Here is an 18,038-nt window from a genome sequence, read left to right as displayed (position 1 = left end):
GGCAGATCTGTTATATTTTTATATGCACGACCCTTAAAATAGACTGTTTTGTGAAAGCAAGTGTCTAAAGAATCCCGCTGCTGCCTCCCCCCAGCCGCGCAGCCTCCCCCCCAAATAATAATAACGCTGCAGATTGTAGAAGGATTTGAGTCTGCAGCCAGAGAGAAAGGGATTAGGGCGAGAGCACTGGAAGTTAAATTGTGCTGCATATAAAAAATGGGCGGATTGGTCTCTAGATGAGAGCTTGGTACCACCTTCCTTTCTAAAATAAAATCTCTCTGGCATGAAGTCACAGCCTATTTCACATCCGGTTTACCCTGGGACGTATTACTACTGTCTTGGTAAAGAGAAAGCTTTTGTTGTACCGCGGCGGTCGGAATATTGGGAAGAGAAATTCGGGTGCTGCGCCCGGAGGAGCGGAGCGGCGGCGATGGCCGAGGCGGAGTGAGCGGCGGAGCGGGAGCCGCGCATCCTCCGCGCGGGCGGGCAGAGCCGGGCAGCTGCGCCGCGGACCCGCGCCCGAGGGGCTCCGGTAAGGGCGGCCGCTCGCTCGCACCCCGCGCACGCAGCCCGGCACGCAGACGGACGCGCAGACACACACCCGCACCCCTCCGGGCGCTCCCGGCTGCGGGCACCGCGTACAGGCGCGCAGGCGGCTCCTCTCCCCTCTCCGCAGGTACCGCCGGGTCGGTGGGATTTTGATTCCCTATCCCTCCAGCCTGAAAACCCGCAGCGATCGATGGCCATTGTAAATTGCCTTATTTATTTATTTTTTTAGCGTGGACTGATTTCCACCGGTCGCTTGGGAAAGGTTTTGTTTCGGGGTTGGGGCTCTTTTTTTCCCCCTTTTTCCCCCTCCGCGGGAGGCGGTGGGAGGGGTGGCTTTCTCGGGGTGAGGGGGAAATACAAAGTTGAAATGCCGGGAGGAAAACAAGTCTCGATTTGCTCCTCAGAGATGGGCAAATCTCCCACCGGGACTCAAACCTGCATCAAAATGTTTCCTTCTTCCCCCGGTTTTTGATTTTTTTTTCCCCCTTTTATTTTTTTTTCTCCCCCCCTCCCCCCCCTTTTTTTTCCCTTTCCTTTTTCCAGAGGGCTCTGCTGACATTCTCCCAAAACGTGGATCTTTCTCCCATTTTGAATGGGAACACCCGAGCGGGTTCTTCAGGAGGTGCGGGTAGTTGGAGGCCAGGAGTTGGAGGGCTGCAGGGGTCCAACGCTCCTTTAAAGTCTTTGCTAACATTTGTTTTTTCTAGCTGCAAGAAACTTTCCTTCTCCAGGATTTATAGCGCCTGTATGGGTTTATTGAAGCGGGGGGTGGTGAAGGGAGGGGGGCAAGCGTGGAGCTCAACAGATCAAGATAGTTGGGAATAATTCACTTTCCGTTCTTTATCCCGAGGAGCCTTTTGCAAAGGCAGAAGTTGGCAGGACCGGGAGAAGGCGATTTTTGAAGCTACAGATGTTGCCTTTCCCTTTGTAAGGGGGCTGGTTACAGGGCAAGTTAGATGCAATCTCGTCCCTGAAGATCTTTATCCACGCTTCCCAGTCACAGCCAGCTCTTTGCTACCCAGTGAGATTAGATCAGTCCTACTCCATGCTTATCTGCAGATCATTTGGCTATAAACGCATTAATTATATCTCATTGCTTACATGCCGCTTTGTAATGATATTTTATTGATTTAAATTGTCCCTGAGAGTGTGTAGTGAATTGGGGTAGCTTTATTTAAAGGTACAACAACATTTGCACGTACAGTGCTTTGCTTTCTCAGGCATTTAAAAAAAAACCCCAATTCACTACCGGGGGGAAATACAGGCTTCCTATTTTGTTGCCCTTTTTAATGTAATGAATACTAAAAATCATCTGGATTCCAACACACAGATAAGTAAAAGGACCTGCAGCATCTTCCAGGCAATCAGCTGAATCTGGAACACCGGTTCCACAAATACCAGTTAACTTTGTATTTTATGATTTATTAGAAAGCAAAAGAAACCCGAGTTGTCTTACTTTTTACTCAAAGGTAAATGAGAGTAACTCAGGGAAGTCTGGAGGGAGGACTGGAAGGGAAGAGAAGGCTGCTAATGCAAAACCATTTCCTAGCAGCAGAGACTGGTAGAGAGGTAGGAGATGTGTGTAGGTTGTCAGCACATGGTTTGATTATGAATCGTGCTCTTTAGCCCAACAAAAATATTAGTGTGCGTATGCAGCAGAAGATCAGAGAGTCAGAATCTGATCATTTTACTCCTGCTCTGATGCCACTATTTCAGGGAAGAGTAGTAATATCTGTAAGAAGTTGTTTCCGCCACATCAAAGCAAAGCAGTGGCTGTGAGGGAAGCACCGCTCTTCTCCCCAGTCACACTACCACACACTGACACCTTCCAAGAGGTTTGGAAGTACTCAGGCTGGGTCAAGCCAAACAAAAACCAGTTACACTTGGTTATCTGGAAATGTTACAAAGGCTCCTTGTCACATTTTCAACATAGGAGGGAACTGACTAAGAACTGGTACAGAGTTTGGGGACAGCTGCTTTAACTCATAACTGGTTTTGTTTAAATTCAAGAATAATGCGAACAGGAATACGCCCTTACCGCAAAATAAATCCCACCCTAAGCCTCTGTCTAAAAGTAAAAGGTAAATGAGAACAGCCAAGGTAAATGAGAACAGCCAAGGCCATGCTCCCTTATTCTGGATGACAGGAGCTGTAGTATTGTGAGGTCACTGCCTGACATCAAATTATTCTGCAAAAGTTTCCTAAATTGGACATTTTTTCACAGTACCTGTTTCTTGATGCTTATTTTCCTTCTAGTTTCAGAGCCCACCATGAAGAGATTCCTGGTGCTTTGTGACTGCCTCTGGGCCTGGAGCCTCCTCCTGAATGCACTGACTGAAAGAAGGTGGGGAGATATTTTTTAACGTACTAACATATTTTTGGAACGTTTAACTTAATACAGCGGCATGAGACAAATACTGCATGGGCTGCACTACTACTATGTGTACTGGGGGAGGTTAATCCCTATTCAAATCCCAGCTAAATATAACCAAAGGAAGTCTGAAAGAAAACTACAATTTGTTTGCATAACATCTTTTTCGATATCGTGAAGAAAAAACGCAAAGCCCTTCTGAAACAAATTGAAATACCTCTTAAACACCTGTGCAATCCTTTTTACCCTGATAATGACTGCTCAGAAATACAAATTTCTTCAGAGAAAAAAAAAAGTGTAACCAAATCTTTTTTTTTAACCTTTTTTAAACGTAATTTAGTAAGTTTATTGTCCCTGCAAGAAGAGGCAAAACTTTTACTTGTCTGTTGATCAGGATTGTGTCTTAACTTAGTGGCTGGTTTTGCAAATCTGAAGTAGACCATCCTGGTGGAGGGAGACTGCTTGGATGAAGGAGAATCTGTAAGCTCAAACCCCGTAAGGGTTTGTGTTTGAAAGGCCATGCTGCACTGAAAGTGTATGGAATATATGTTGAAATCATAATCTAAAACCAGCATCAGTATTAAGAACAATTTGTAATCATACAACACCTCACCTAACAACTAGTAAGTTAACTAAAGATTGTCAAGGAGTTTAGAGTACACTTGAAGTACTCTCTGCAATTCAAAATTTAGTAAAGATTTTTAAGAAGAAGCATAGATATATTTCTGTATTTTAAAAATATTAAAGTCCAGTCAATAATGTTACCTAATAACCAAAAAGCACTAGAAATTTCATATTGTCAACAGCAATCCCAAAAAGGTGTATCTGTGCCTTGACCTCCATAGTGCCTGTCTCCTTATGCATTTGCAGCTCTAGATAAAACTTACCTTCTGGAGATTTTAGATAGAGTGGGGTGGGCAAGGGTTCATCTGTACAAGCATTTCCTCTAAAAATAGAAGAATCAAATCAGGTGATTCATGTAACAACTGCTGCATTGAATAAACATGGCACTTTAGAAGCAATACCTTTATTTTGATAATATATTAAGAAAAGTGAGATTCAAAGTATTCATGAAGTACTTCATCTGGCCTAGATAGAGAATTTTGTGGAAACATGTTTATTATATAGATACGAGTATATATACATGTGTAAAATGTATTTATTATATATTTAAGGTATGCATGTGCATTTTTAAAGTGAGAATTTAACTGCATTGGACTAGTGTTTAAAAATTATATGGCGTGTCACTATTATAATGACCTGTAGATGGAGTTAGTGCACAGTTTTTTATTATACTGTGGTTTAGTATGAAAACACAATCGCTTGCAGTCACCTTTCTCTCTAATTGTACACACCTTTACATGAAATACATCTGTTTTTAAAACCATTGTGTCATAGTAACTTCCCTTGCCTATTCTTCTGGAGTGCTGTTAATCCTTTAAGATAAAAGAGAATAATGAATTAGAAGTGTCTGTGATACAGAAAGATGCAGCCTTCCCGTATCATTCTTCTTGTCATAAAAAGCAGCACTAGGAGTATTTTAATATATGTGTTTTGAATGAAAAATCACAACCCCTTTGGAGTTACAGTACAATTTGTATGTACACAAATGTTCAGATTCTTCCTGTTGTGATCATATGTCAGTTAAAACTAGCCCTAAGAGTGCTTTTTACCTCTGACAAAATGGTGGGAAGAACAGGTAAGGGTACTGACAAATGTGACACCCAGAATGGAAGCGGTACATTTTGTTGCATCCTTGCTGAGTGCACTGCTACCAGACCATCTTCCTGATGCCTTTTCTGCAAACATGCTCATTTATTTACCACTACAATTTCTGAAGTCTTTTTATATCCTTTTGCCACCTTAATTCTGATGACCTTCTACTATCCTTGAGATATGTGTGTACAGCAGCTTGTTTATTGACAATGAGTGTTAATGTAAGATTTAATCCAGTGAAAAGATCTGTGTTGCAGTTCTACATCAGGCATATGAGGAATGATCCTTTGAAAGATAATGCTCACTGGAGACAGCAGGAGAACTTGTTTTTTGGTAACATAGGAAGCATAAAAGAAAAAGAAATATTAATGGCTGTGACTTAAAATTCAACTGTAGGTATGAAAAATAAATATAAATCAACCCTTTTTAAAACAAAAATTATATGATATGGCTAAAGGAGATTAATAGTATTTTTTAAAACTGTTGAAGGTTTTGTCTCTTCATTAGAAAAAGTGTTCTATATGCATTAAAAACCCTGAGTATTGTTCTCTACAAAGTCACACCCTACTGAAATAAAACAAAAGTTAGTAAAACTTCTGTGAGTGTCTGTTCTGAAACTTGGTTAAATTTGTAGTGTTATGTATTCAAACCTGTATTGCAGAATAGCCTGGAAGCATTTCCAGAGCGCCTATATTCAGGTTATCTTTTCTTCTTCTCTCTGTATTAAATACAAGTGGATCAGACATGTGATACATAAATGATGCTTGATGAAGCTTAACAGAAAATAATTTTGTATATATTTCAATAGAACAAGATCATTTTGTGTAGCAGTATATTCCTCATAAGACGGCCTTTGCTGGTTAGAGCAGGAACAACTTGCAGAGCACTGAGAGCCGCAGATGACCGTAGCTGTACGGGTAACAAGCTGCCCAATGGAAGGATCACTTCTGTGACTAAACCCAATCTTAACAACAGGTTTTGGCACTCTACTGGTTATCCAGTTCAGTAGCAACGCATGAGACAAAATCATGTTTTGGAAAGCAGTGGTTTTGCTTTTGGTCATGATGACTACACAGGTTTATAATGGAAGTATTCCCAGCAATGAATGAAAAAACTATACTGGGTTTGGCTTTAAGACAACTGTAATCTATGATTAAGAGAATCATCTATGACAGGTAAAGGTTTCAGATTTAAGAAAAAGGTTGATTCTTATGTGCTCTACAGCAGATAGAAATCACTAAGCTCAAGGATTGCATTACATTTGTATTGATGAAAATAAGATTTTGGTAGCTGAGCTCAAAGAGATCAATTTGATCCTTGTTCAAGCAAAAGTTTAGGACCCTTGCCTGAGTTAGAGAAACACATTAGGGATCTGTAAGTGAAGCTTGATAGACATAAGAGATTTCCGTATCAACAGATGGTTTTGTTACATACTTCTAAGGAAAAGTTGGAGGTATTCCTCCAAATCTAATTGCTAAAGGAAAATAGAAAATAAAGCAAAATTATATATTGAAAATGAACACTCACTTGACTGACTTCTATAGCCATAAGGTAGGCATTTCTGTATTTTTTGTTTTATCTTTATTCTAGAGTTTATTTTCAGTACTTAAGTGTCAATGTCCTAAGTCACTTTATCTTTCTTCATATGCAAACTCTTTATAACTATTATGAATTAAACACGTTATCTTTTGCTGACAAATGAGCCTTTTCCTGAGGAACACACAGAACATTATGACCATTAATGAATAATGAGATGAACACTGAGGAACTGACATTCCATTTGCTCTGTTTATAGAGGCATTGATTTTCAAGCATTTTACAAAAAAATGTACAATTTAAGAAGAAAATGTTTCAGTGAAAGAACCCTATAAACTACTACAATATTGTTTTAGGGGGGAGATATTGTGAACGTAAACCCCGTATATGCAAGATTAAATAGAATTTTGAATTGCTTTGTAAGCTTATTGGTGAATTACTGTTTTTCAGTCTTCATGGTTCTGTATTTCAGCTATGGACAAACCTCATCACAAGACGAACTTAAAGACAATACGACAGTATTTACCAGAATATTGGATCGTCTGCTGGATGGCTATGATAACCGCTTGAGACCAGGACTGGGAGGTGTGTTGTATTATAATTTTATATAAGATTGGTTATGTGTTAGGTAAAACAATGCTATTTTCCCATTATATACTTGTTTCGATTCTGTTTCTATATACACTTAGAATAATGCTGGCATGCAGTATCCATCCTTTAAAAAATGCCATGTCTTCTCTGTCTTTCACATACTTGACTTTCTCACACTTATACCCCAAAGAAGAAAATGATTCACAATTCAAGAAGACCTCTGAATATGTATTAAAGTTGTGTGAGGAATAAAATACAATAAAATATAACCTGTGACCTGACAAATGACAAGTTTATGAATCAGGCCTAAATAGCACATCTATCTATGACTACCTTCATGAGAAGATTTTGGTTGAGAAGTGAAAGCATCAATCAGCCTTAGCCATAAAAGTCTCAGAGAAGTTTATAAGATTTTTTTTTCTACTTAGGTATGTCAGCATTTGTTTCTCTAACATTTTGTCTTCACAGCTTGATAAAAATGTCTTTTTTCTTCTGCTCTTGGTGCTGAATCCATAAAAAGGTACAAAACCACATAGCAATTCCATCTTTCTAAAAACCTTGTTATGAAGGTATTGTCTTTATCAGCATCCCTATGTTCCCTCTGATTTGTTCTGCTCTGACAAAATCCTAAAACTAGGTCTTAAAAGCTTGTAGTTCACAGACTTGAAAGTTCTGAACATACAAGCACAAACCTGTCTTTCTGGTGAATGGAAAAGTTGGATTTATTTCTTTCAGATTTTTTTTTTATCTTTCCTTTTGAATTCTTCAGTTAAAATAAAACAGAGCAACCCACCCCAGAAAGTATAGTTCAACCATATAATAGCTCTCAGAGGAATTGCATTACAAGAAGAACAGGGTATTACATTAGAATTTTTATACCATCTCCTGAGGATGAAATTGAAGATAATTAAGGGTAAGCTTATTCTATGGTTTGAGGCTATCACCTTGCAACAGTTCTTGAATTGTGAGCCAACTTCTTCAATGGGTTGACTTTGTGACTTCAAGGAATGGCCAAAGATAAAATCCTGTTCATAAAATTAATGCATTTTAAAATGTGTTAGTCTTAAGTTTTTGTGTGCAATTTGAGATAATACACAAAAAAATAAGAATCACTTTTTACTTTTATCTACCAGTACTTTTGCCTGCTTACTTATAAACACTTGGACTAGTTTAGAAATGAATGCTCCTTAATCTTTGATTAATGCAACTGTACAGTTCAGTCAGCTACTGTATCATAGTAAATAAACATAGCAGAGAGGGCCATAAATAAATGAAACTTTGCAAACTGTGTAGAGTCTGGTACATGTCTACAGGAAAATTTTGAGCATATGATGATTTCTTCTGAGTTTTGTAGCTATTATGTTTTATTGAACTGTTACTAGAAAAGCAAACAAAGGGAGCTGCAGGGAAAGGATTTTTTCTCATTCTCTGGGTTGCAGATTAGGGAACTAAGGGCATCGGTACAGTGTCTTACATATATATGTTTCTATCTATATTTCTGAAGCCAGACGGCAAGAGTGTACTGGGAGAATGGGTCTGCATACTTCATGAAAGGATCACCCATTCCAGCTAAAATTTGATCATGAGAGCAAGATTGTTTAATGTAACTGCTTCTATAGGATGAACTGAGTCTCTTCACAAATTTTAATAGCCATTTGCGTCACTATCAGTTAAAAGCAAAAATGAGTGGAGCATGGGAAATATGGGATAGAGGGAAGGCAGTGTTGGAATAATTAGAGAAGTTGAAATAATCTTTGCATCCCTCCCTTTTTTAATTGTGTTACATGTTCCTGCCTGTAGCCAAACCCCTCAAATATCACAATTTCCCTGTTGCTTAGTACATTATATTTTCATGGTGTCAGTTCAACAGAGTAAACTTAATTTATCTGTTATATGTATATATATATAATCCCTCATCTGACCAAATTGTGGATAGTAAATTAATGTATAAAATAAAATATAGTAAGAAGTAGCTTTAGTCTTTTAAGTGTTAAATAATGTGCTATTCAAAAGACATACATTATATATTTCAGACACTAGGGACAAACGTCCAGGCCTATGCTTTCAATTCTGGTACCAATTTATAATAAGAGAGTTTGCTCAGGAATTTTGAAATTCACCTCTGAAAAAACTTCTTGCTGAGGTGTCTAAATATGAGCTAAGAACCTCAAGATGACTCAATTCTGACACATTTGATTTAGACACTTGGTATAATGGGGAAATGTATTCTGAAATGTTCCATATGGAAAAGCATCTAGTGAGAAATCTAAATCAATATATCAAATAAAGCAATGTTTTTGGAGTTGGAAGTTCAATAGCCTTCAGTTACAGAATGATCTGTTGCTAGAAATGTTAAAATTAAATGTAAAGGCAGTGATTTCATTTTTCTTCCCAACATCAGTGATGTCTTAAATATTTCAGTCAGAACATGATTTTCATCTACTCTAAAGAGAAAGTTAAGAAAGGCACAAATATAGTACCATGTTTAGATACATGTAATTAGGTCTAATTTATTCCATGTTAACTATGACATGGCTATCAGAGAATTTAAGAGATTGAAGACCCTCATACATATATGTTCTATGAATGAATTTTACACTGTTAGGCACCAGTACCACTGGTGTACCTACTTGTGTAATCTGGGTACCATTGATGACACCACAGCACTGTTGCAGTTATCGAGAAATATCCATCCTGTTGTATGTCTTCATATGCCTTCATCAACAATAGATTAATTGCAACATTGCATGGTACAGTCACTTTCTTCTACAGAAAGGGGCATATTGCAGAAAACTGTTTATCCCTGTAGGACCTCTCCTTCTTTAGTGCAGCTTTTCAAATATATACGCCTACAGAAAACAGAATTATATGCATAAAACAGAAAAGAGAACCAATTTCTCTCTTTCCCACCTATGGAATAAAAAGTAAATGACAGTTTCTTCGGTTTGTTTCTCTTCCCTTGTGTTTATGCATGAAGAATTCAGTGACAAAATGGTATGTTTACTGAAAAATTGTATCGAACTGTGAAAGGGGCTTGATCTTGATATGGTTCTCCTTACTTACAGAAGTAATTTCCTCCTTTTTGATATAAGTGCTATGATATTTCTCTATCTTAAATTTGCAAACTTATTAGTGTGGTGAACAGACTCATAGTTTTAAGTAAATATCCTGGTGAGGCAGATGAAGCACCATGAAGCCAGGAACAAGATCCTGAAGAGATCTCATTACAAGGTTGGAGCTATAGTACATATTCATTGGAAAGCCAGGTTAAAAGATGGGGCATTAAGATAATGAAAAGAGGTGCTGAATTTTGAATTACTCTTTCAGTATGCATCAAATCAGTGTTAGATTAATATTAAATCCTTCCTTTCCTTTTTTCAGATCTTCTTTTGGGGTATTACTTCAAAAGGAAAAATAAAACACACATATGCTCCATTAAAGGTTATGGGAATAAAAATTATTATTGTTCAGATAACCCGATAAGGCCATATCTGAAATTAACTGAGTAGCTCTGAGCATTTTGCTGTTAAACAGAGGTCATTTCTTATTAACAAGAATAAATAAATACATAAATGAGTAGGTGACCCACAGTGAAAAGTTACAGTGATTGAATATGCTCCTTATTTTAAGAATGGCACTGTAACTAAAATTAATCTGATTTTTCTTTAAAAGGAACACACAGCACTGTATTACACATTGGCACATTTACACCTCCTATCAATAATTATTGATATAAATTATGTTATTTAGATGATTGCCTCCTTCATATGTGGGCATTGTCACTTAGTCAGACATTGCCAGGAAATAGCATCTGTTATACCCATCCATAAACATGTACAAATAACTACATTTACAGTTATTTGTGCCTGGAAAATAAAACTTTAAAAATGAATGTAAAAATGTTCTGAATCATACTAGATGACAACTATTAACTCTATGAGAAGATAATAATTTACAAAAAGCAAGGAGGAGGAATTGCAGAGAGTAAAATACTGAAGCTGAAAAAAGAGGAAATCATGTTAGACATTAAGAGAAAAAATGAACAGTGAGGTCATTTAGGTAATAGCATAATTTTCTGTGGGAAATATCTGGATCCTAGAACCAGAGGTAATAAAAAATATCCTGAGTAATAAAGATGCTGTTCTCTTTTCAAATACACAATCCTGAACAAAATAAAGGATCAGATTGTGCTGGGAAGGAGTTAAATAAGTAGGAAATTTCATCTCAGTGTTTGGTGACCTCTCCTAGTAAGCCACTATATTTAGAGTGGGAGTTTAAAAGACTTGAAAAGAAACAAAAAAATGGTGGAAAATATAAGTTCTTCAGATAAATGACTATGCCATAGAATCATAGAATAGTTAGGGTTGGAAAGGACCTTAAGATCATCCAGTTCCAACCCCCCTCCCATGGGCAGGGACACCTCACACTAAACCATATCACCCAAGCCTTCATCCAAGCTGGCCTTGAACACTGCCAGGGATGGAGCATTCACAAAATTGCCTTTTGTTGTGGGTTGTGTTCATGTGGCTTCACCAGACTTGCACAGGGCATGCTGGTTGTACTGTTGCTGAGATTTATGAACATGAAATCAGGTGCAGTTACAGATTTTTTTTAGGACTATCACCTTTGCAGTGCACAAATCTCTCTAAAACTAAAGGATATCACGCAGTCTGTGACCTTTCAATTGTAAATGTGGTTTATCCCTTTGAGAGGGATTTTGTACTAGAAAGGTTGCTCAATACAGAACTAAGAGTGGGTTTGATAAGGCAAACAAGAATCTTTTAAACTGAAATTCGCTTTTACAGTTTGGACGAATGCCTATTAGATCACCCCAAGTAGATTATCAACATTACCTTAGTACTGAACAGAGTTATACTTGTTTTATGCTATCAGTAAAAGCTATTTGTTGGCCTCTCCTGTGTGATGTTTATCAAAATTGTGTGTGACTATTCTGAAGTAGAACATCAGCCAATCTTGGCAATTCATCGCTTCCAAAGAATGCTTACATTTATAGTGATGGAAAAGAAACCTGACAGTATTATGCTAATTACGTTTTAGAATTCAGTTTTATGAGATCATTAGCTATAAATATATTATAAACTTATCTCTTGGTGATTGAGGTCCAAATGGAAATTGTTGGATTTCGACTAGTATATGGGCTAACTTAAAGTTCAAGGAAAATACAGGTTTTGTCTGCATGTATAATAAAAATTCAGTTAATCCTAAATGTTTCTACCTTAAATTAAAAGAGGGTCTTATACTGGACCTCCTACACGTAATTCTTCAAGTAAAAAAGGACTAGATGCTATACTGAACTCCATAAAAACTGAAAGGGCCGATTTTGGTCTTTTTGGCACTCTGTAGACACCACATTGATGTAAAGGCAACTGTAAAAAGGCATAGAAGACCCTAGGAAAATTGATCTAATACAAGGGTAGGGAGGTAGGAGGGATATGAACAGCTCTGAGCTGTTAATTGGCATGGGGAGAGCTGCCATGACACTGCACAGCTCTCGGTAAACCCTTGACTGCAGCACAGACTACAGCAGGTAATCACAGGACAGCACACACTTCTCCCTTTTGGTTTCTACTTTTACAGATGCAGCAGCACAAAATCCTTATGAGTGTATTTGTTGTGGTTCTTAAATCAAAATATATCATAGGATGCCGCCAGGGTGATTAGTCTACGTGACTTTTTTCAGCAGCAATGGAGTACGCTTATACAGGCATCCAAATTCCTCTCCTTCAAAACCACAGGAGAAGGCTTTTCCATTTTAATAACTGTAGCACACACACCAAACATACAGCAGGAACATGTGCGTTACCAAATGAGATGGAATTAATTTAAACCACCAAAATATGCAATTCAAATAAGCCTTATGCTCAAATACCAACAGGTCTGAAAGGGAAACAGTTAATATATAGTTTCCTATGGTAAATAGGCTCATTTCCTGCCTTTTAAATAAATCTGTATTTCTTATTTTTGTTCTCAATTTGTAATCCAATCACAATTCTAGCTCTAATGAGCTCCCTGGGAGTTTAAATCAAAATATTTATTGTTATTAATGTTGAGAGTTTAAGTTAGTCTAGCATCATTAGCAAAACACAGTATTTGTAAACAGTAAAATTACAGTAGTTGACATTGGTGCTGTTTTCATAGCTATATGTGGATAAATTGCCTGAGGCCATGTTTCAGAGTGCCAAGGTGTGGTAATCAGTTGCTATTTTATTGAACCCTATGGCTTTCTTATAGTAAAATTAGCAAGTTATTAATTTCCTTGTTTTTGTTTTGGTTTTTTTTACACTGGAATTGTTGTATGTTCTACAGATATCTCTGTATTACTTAGTCCTGGTTCATGAGGTAGATTTTTGTAATCAAGAGAGAGGTTAACAAATCTTTACAACTACTGGATTTATCCTTAGCAGTAAGATCAGCTTCTGATCTGTGCTTATTTTGTTCAGTGATTTATAATTTTCTCTAGTTCTTAAGGATATTGTGAAGGTTTTGACTACAGCTCAGGAACTGAGGCTGATGAAAAAATGCATACTGGGCATTTGAAGTATAGTTTAAGCCTTCCCATGCTAATCAAGCTGCAAACTGAACATGGTTAACCTTGATTCTAAATATAAATCCCAACTGTATGAGTAAACACATGTCCTGTACAAGGTTGACTCACAACTTTTGAAACCCTTTACAAAGCACAGTTGAATCATCTAATTAGTAAAACAGTAAACATAAATCTCAAAACTTCCATATGGCTTTGGAGGGGCTAATCTTTTCCTGTGTGTTCATACATATTTTTTCATTGCTTTTGATAAAGAGGTACATATCAAAGGAAAAATAAATCATTTGGTGATGTGTACAGTGGCTTTATCTGCATTTGAAGAGAACTGGGATTAGATGCTCTGCAAAAATGTAATCAGTATGAAGAAAACACAATCCCTTCTGAGTTCACAGTCTGAATTTTCTATTACTACTTATGTCTTGCATGCCACTTAAAATATCTTCGATGTTATATAGAAATGAAAGACATCACTCATTTTTCCACTCCCTTGGAAATCTTCCGCCTTACTGCCAAAGTCTTTGGTTTCCATTTTGTGCTCTCAGAGTGATTGACCATATGTGTCCAAAAGCTAGAATTCATAATATGCCACTGATTCAAACAGCATATTCTTTGTGCAAGGTAAATCAGTTAGTTATGTTATATTAGAGGCTCACTGAGAGCTGAGACTCTCAAATTTACACCATTGAAGGATGATGGATTGTGCCTGAGGATCTAGTGTCTTTCTCTCTCCTAATCACACCAGTGCCTCCATTGAAAGGAGATGGAGAGACAGGCAGTCAGGAAGAAAGCTCTTTAAAAAAAGTCATTTGAGTTTCACTTTTCAAGATGTAAAACGCTAATAGGTTTCATGATATTAGTTTCTCAGTCTAAAGAAAAGGTGATTCAGAAGCTGGAACTTGAAAAGAATCCATTCAGCAATGTTCTACTGGACCTCGTGAAATCTCAATGTCCTTTTTCTGCCAGCTGTTACAGAAAAGATCATAGTCTCTTGAACTGTTGTTAGAGTGACAGGTCAAAGGAGAGAACACTTTACTTCCAAGCCAAGCAAATTCTGGACAGCCATATGGTTCTTCCAGTAATGGAAGGTTAAATTCTTCCTATGAACTTCTTTAAGATCAGAGCCAATTAGCTGTCAGGAGATTACTTAAATTTCTCTAAAGCTTATAAACAATGCTAAGGTCACACATTAATTTCACTGGACAGCCAAGGAGGAAATATCACCTATCCGATGTTTTTGTCAATAGTCACTGTAGTTTGTACACATCTCAGTCACAGATATAAAGCACAAAAACAATACTATCAAGCAATTCAGTCACATTATAGTACTTTACTTTCTGTGATTATGTGTAGCACATCGGAAACTTCATCCTTTAACCTTTATAATGATTCCTGGAGATTACTTTGCTACCATCCAATTTTTGCATTAACTTACTAACAGAAAACATCTGTCATTCGGTGCATTACTAGAACAGCAGTAGAATCAGATACGATATTATATCTTGATTATTGTTGTCTCACAAAGGAGATATTTTATTGTATATATATCAAACCCTTATATTAAACTGCTTATATATATATACATATATATTTAGAATTTGTAGACTTTTTGACTGAAAGTGAAAAACCTGCATATGCACTGTACAACACTGATTCACATTAGAACTTTTTCATTAGATACAGAAATGTATATTGTTGCTGGCTGCTTAATCTTGATTCCTTATTTCACTTCTATCAGAAGTTTCTTGTTAGATGGAACAAATCATATTTTAGCAGTCCAAAGCCTTTCGAAATCAGAAGGTTGTATTATACTAGGTTTTAAATGTAGTTTTTCTTAAATATTTAAATAGCATTATACAGATAGCTACGTATATGCATTTCTTAATCTTATGAAAATTTTTGCTTGCTGCATGACTTTTGTTTAGTATACCTGTACTTCTCTGTAAGCCTTTTTTCTTTAGGATTACTTCTAATATTCTAAATTTCTTTTTTTTTTTAAGTTATTTGAGAATGTATCACTCCTTCCATATTCCATATTTGAAATTTCTACTAAAAACTCCATGCTGGCTCGTACAGCTCTATAGTAAATGTACTCAGACTTACATCAGTGTAAATTCTGAAAGCTGATGGGGCTAGCTGTTTGAATTTATGCCTCCAGGTGGTGTTACTCCCTGTGGCTATATTTAAATCAGTAGAGTGATTTTGATATATGCCATCCTGGGTGAATATTTTGTGATGTGTGGCCTAGAAAATATCAGGATGTTCCAAAGTGCACAGAGCGGGGGAGGAAAGGAGAGGAAGAGGGAGGTTAAACTCCTGTGTTTCTCAAAGTGACTTTAAACAATAGATCAGCACCATTTTAGGTGTCCCAGGCTCAGCATCTGTGATGACTAAAATCATTATATCCTTCTGAAAGTGGACAAGGGCATTGTGCCATGGAGCAAATGTATATCTTTGAAATCACAGAGAAGTCCAGCTTTATGGCATAGTATATACATATAATCTGTGTTATGTACATGTTCTAGATTTCTGAATTATCATTTACACTAACCTATCATTGAGGCCTATTAAAAAAATTGGGTAGCTTGAGAAATTTACTGTTAATACCTGTATCAATTTAAAAACAATCCTGAGCATTTACAAACTATAATGTTTATACATAAGAGAAAAACTATAGTAGATAAGTTTAGCTGATACGTACTTGGAAAGTTTCAACTCCTTTTTTTTTGTTACAGTTAAGGGCAGTGCAGCCATTTCTCACTCATGCCCAATAAAATATCTGTATGTTTTTACACAGCTTGATGCATTATCTCTCTTTTTCTTCTATGTTCCTGCATCTCAATAAAAAAGACAAAATTCATAAGCCCAGGGTTAACTATTAGAGACCTTCATTCAGCTTGCCCAGAAACGCTGAGTACCCACAATGAGACTTTTGAGTACTGTGTAAAATACACAGCACTGTTTATGTTAGCAGACAAGAAGATTTATTAGTCAGAGTGAAAAGATTTACACAACAGCGGAGCTATGGCTGCTGTACTTTGGCATCACAAGCCATGTCTTAAAAAGTTCTGTGTTCAAAACCATTGCAATAAAAAGATTGTTGCTGACAATACTGTGAAATTACATCAAGAAGCAATAAATTACCAAGACCGTATTGTAGACCAATTTTAGAATGACTAATGAAAGCCAATAATTTTTCTATTTATTGTGAGAATTTGTAGTGGTTAGATCTAATGAAGACTGTTGATAGGCACTCACTGTCCTAATTTCCTGCTTCATCAGAGCGTGTAACTGAAGTGAAGACTGACATCTTCGTCACCAGTTTTGGGCCTGTTTCAGACCATGATATGGTAAGTGATAGCCTGTATTTCTACAACATTCATTTTGTCCTGTCTTTTTAATTTGGAGGATGAAAGATCTATATGTAACTTATTTACTCCTTTTAAGGATGGGCCTTTATTAAACCCTGGATTCCAAAATGCTGTCAGCTTTTATATGCAACCTTTCCTGCTAGTTGCGGCTGCATGTAAGTGCCCTGAAATTAGCAGCCTTGGAGACTTTAATAAGTGTTTTAACAGACCTTCTATTCGCTACATAATATATTATGAAATGCATTAGGGTTTGGATACACATTCTTCTGAGAATGATTGCTCAGGTCCTTGCTGGCACATCACTGATCCAATTTGCTGAGAAAGATCATCATCTTAAAATGCAATTAACACTTATGCCTACAGTGTGACATTCATACAGTCTAACCTGTAGTTTTATATTAAAAGCTACTGATCAATGGGAAGTGACTTTCCTAGATCTTGGCTGCTGAAAGAGAGAAGATTAATGAGAGAATTAGTGTCACTTCTTCATGGAATAAATATTAAAATCAAATTGGTAGATAACTGCAGGGAATGGAGAAGTTCAGAGCACTGAATGAAGATGTTGTGAGCTCTGGTCTTAAGAGATACTAAAAATTGTGTGAAATTACGCATAAGGTACTTAATATTTTGCATATAAATGAGGTCTTCACAAATAGGTAGCTATTGACAGGGAAACCTGGTCTGCATTCACTAGTATCTGCTGGATTCCCTGTTAGGATGAATGCTGAAAGCATCCTCATTAATTTAAATGAAGAAAACAGTTCAACCTTGTAGCTGGCTACAGTTACCTGAATACATTCACCAAAATAAAAACGGGGGGATGGGGGGGGGAACACAAACCCAAAACAAACAAACAAACAAACCCAACAAAACCCCAACACATTATCACAGGAAAGGAAACAAGCTCCTTACCACAAAACAGTCAGTTGTTTAATTCAAACAAAATCTGTAGACAGGCCTTAAATACCAGGCTACTACAAGTCTCTGACTACTCAAAACAATGTTAAGGGATGGAATAACAGAGAATAACTTTTACAAGATAGTTTATTTTCCTGAATGAAATTTATGCAAAGACACCATTTGCCTGATTGTTTGGAAAACAGTATTTATAAAACTACAGTCATATTTATAATTGTAACTGACAGCATGATATTTAAGTGAGAAAGAATAGCTTGGGCACCAGCACAAAAGTTCTGACCAGTCATTCTGATGAGACTACTTACAATAGGATGGTAATCTATGGAATTAACTGCATTGGGGATTTGTCTTCTCAGCACATACATACAATATTGTCTAAGCACTATATATACCATGAACAATAAATAAATAAACAAATAAATTA

The 18,038-nt window shown here is 36.9% G+C and overlaps 1 protein-coding gene across 1 annotated transcript in view; it reads left to right on the top strand.

Moving 5' to 3' along the window:
- Nucleotides 1-389: 389 nt before the first annotated feature.
- GABRA1 (gamma-aminobutyric acid type A receptor subunit alpha1) overlaps nt 390-18,038 on the top strand; it is a 40,548-nt gene continuing 22,899 nt past the window's right edge. The window contains exons 1-4 of the mRNA XM_005144967.4: nt 390-532; nt 2,806-2,893; nt 6,645-6,757; nt 16,608-16,675. Of these exons, the coding sequence (XP_005145024.2) occupies nt 2,820-2,893; nt 6,645-6,757; nt 16,608-16,675 (255 nt within the window). The 5' untranslated portion in view covers nt 390-532; nt 2,806-2,819. The remainder of the gene's footprint in view (nt 533-2,805; nt 2,894-6,644; nt 6,758-16,607; nt 16,676-18,038) is intronic.

Source organism: Melopsittacus undulatus, chromosome 10, assembly GCF_012275295.1.
Source record: "Melopsittacus undulatus isolate bMelUnd1 chromosome 10, bMelUnd1.mat.Z, whole genome shotgun sequence".
Taxonomy (NCBI): Eukaryota; Metazoa; Chordata; class Aves; order Psittaciformes; family Psittaculidae; genus Melopsittacus; species Melopsittacus undulatus.
Note: the sequence above shows the minus strand (reverse complement) of the source record. Positions and strands in the feature narration are given on the sequence as shown.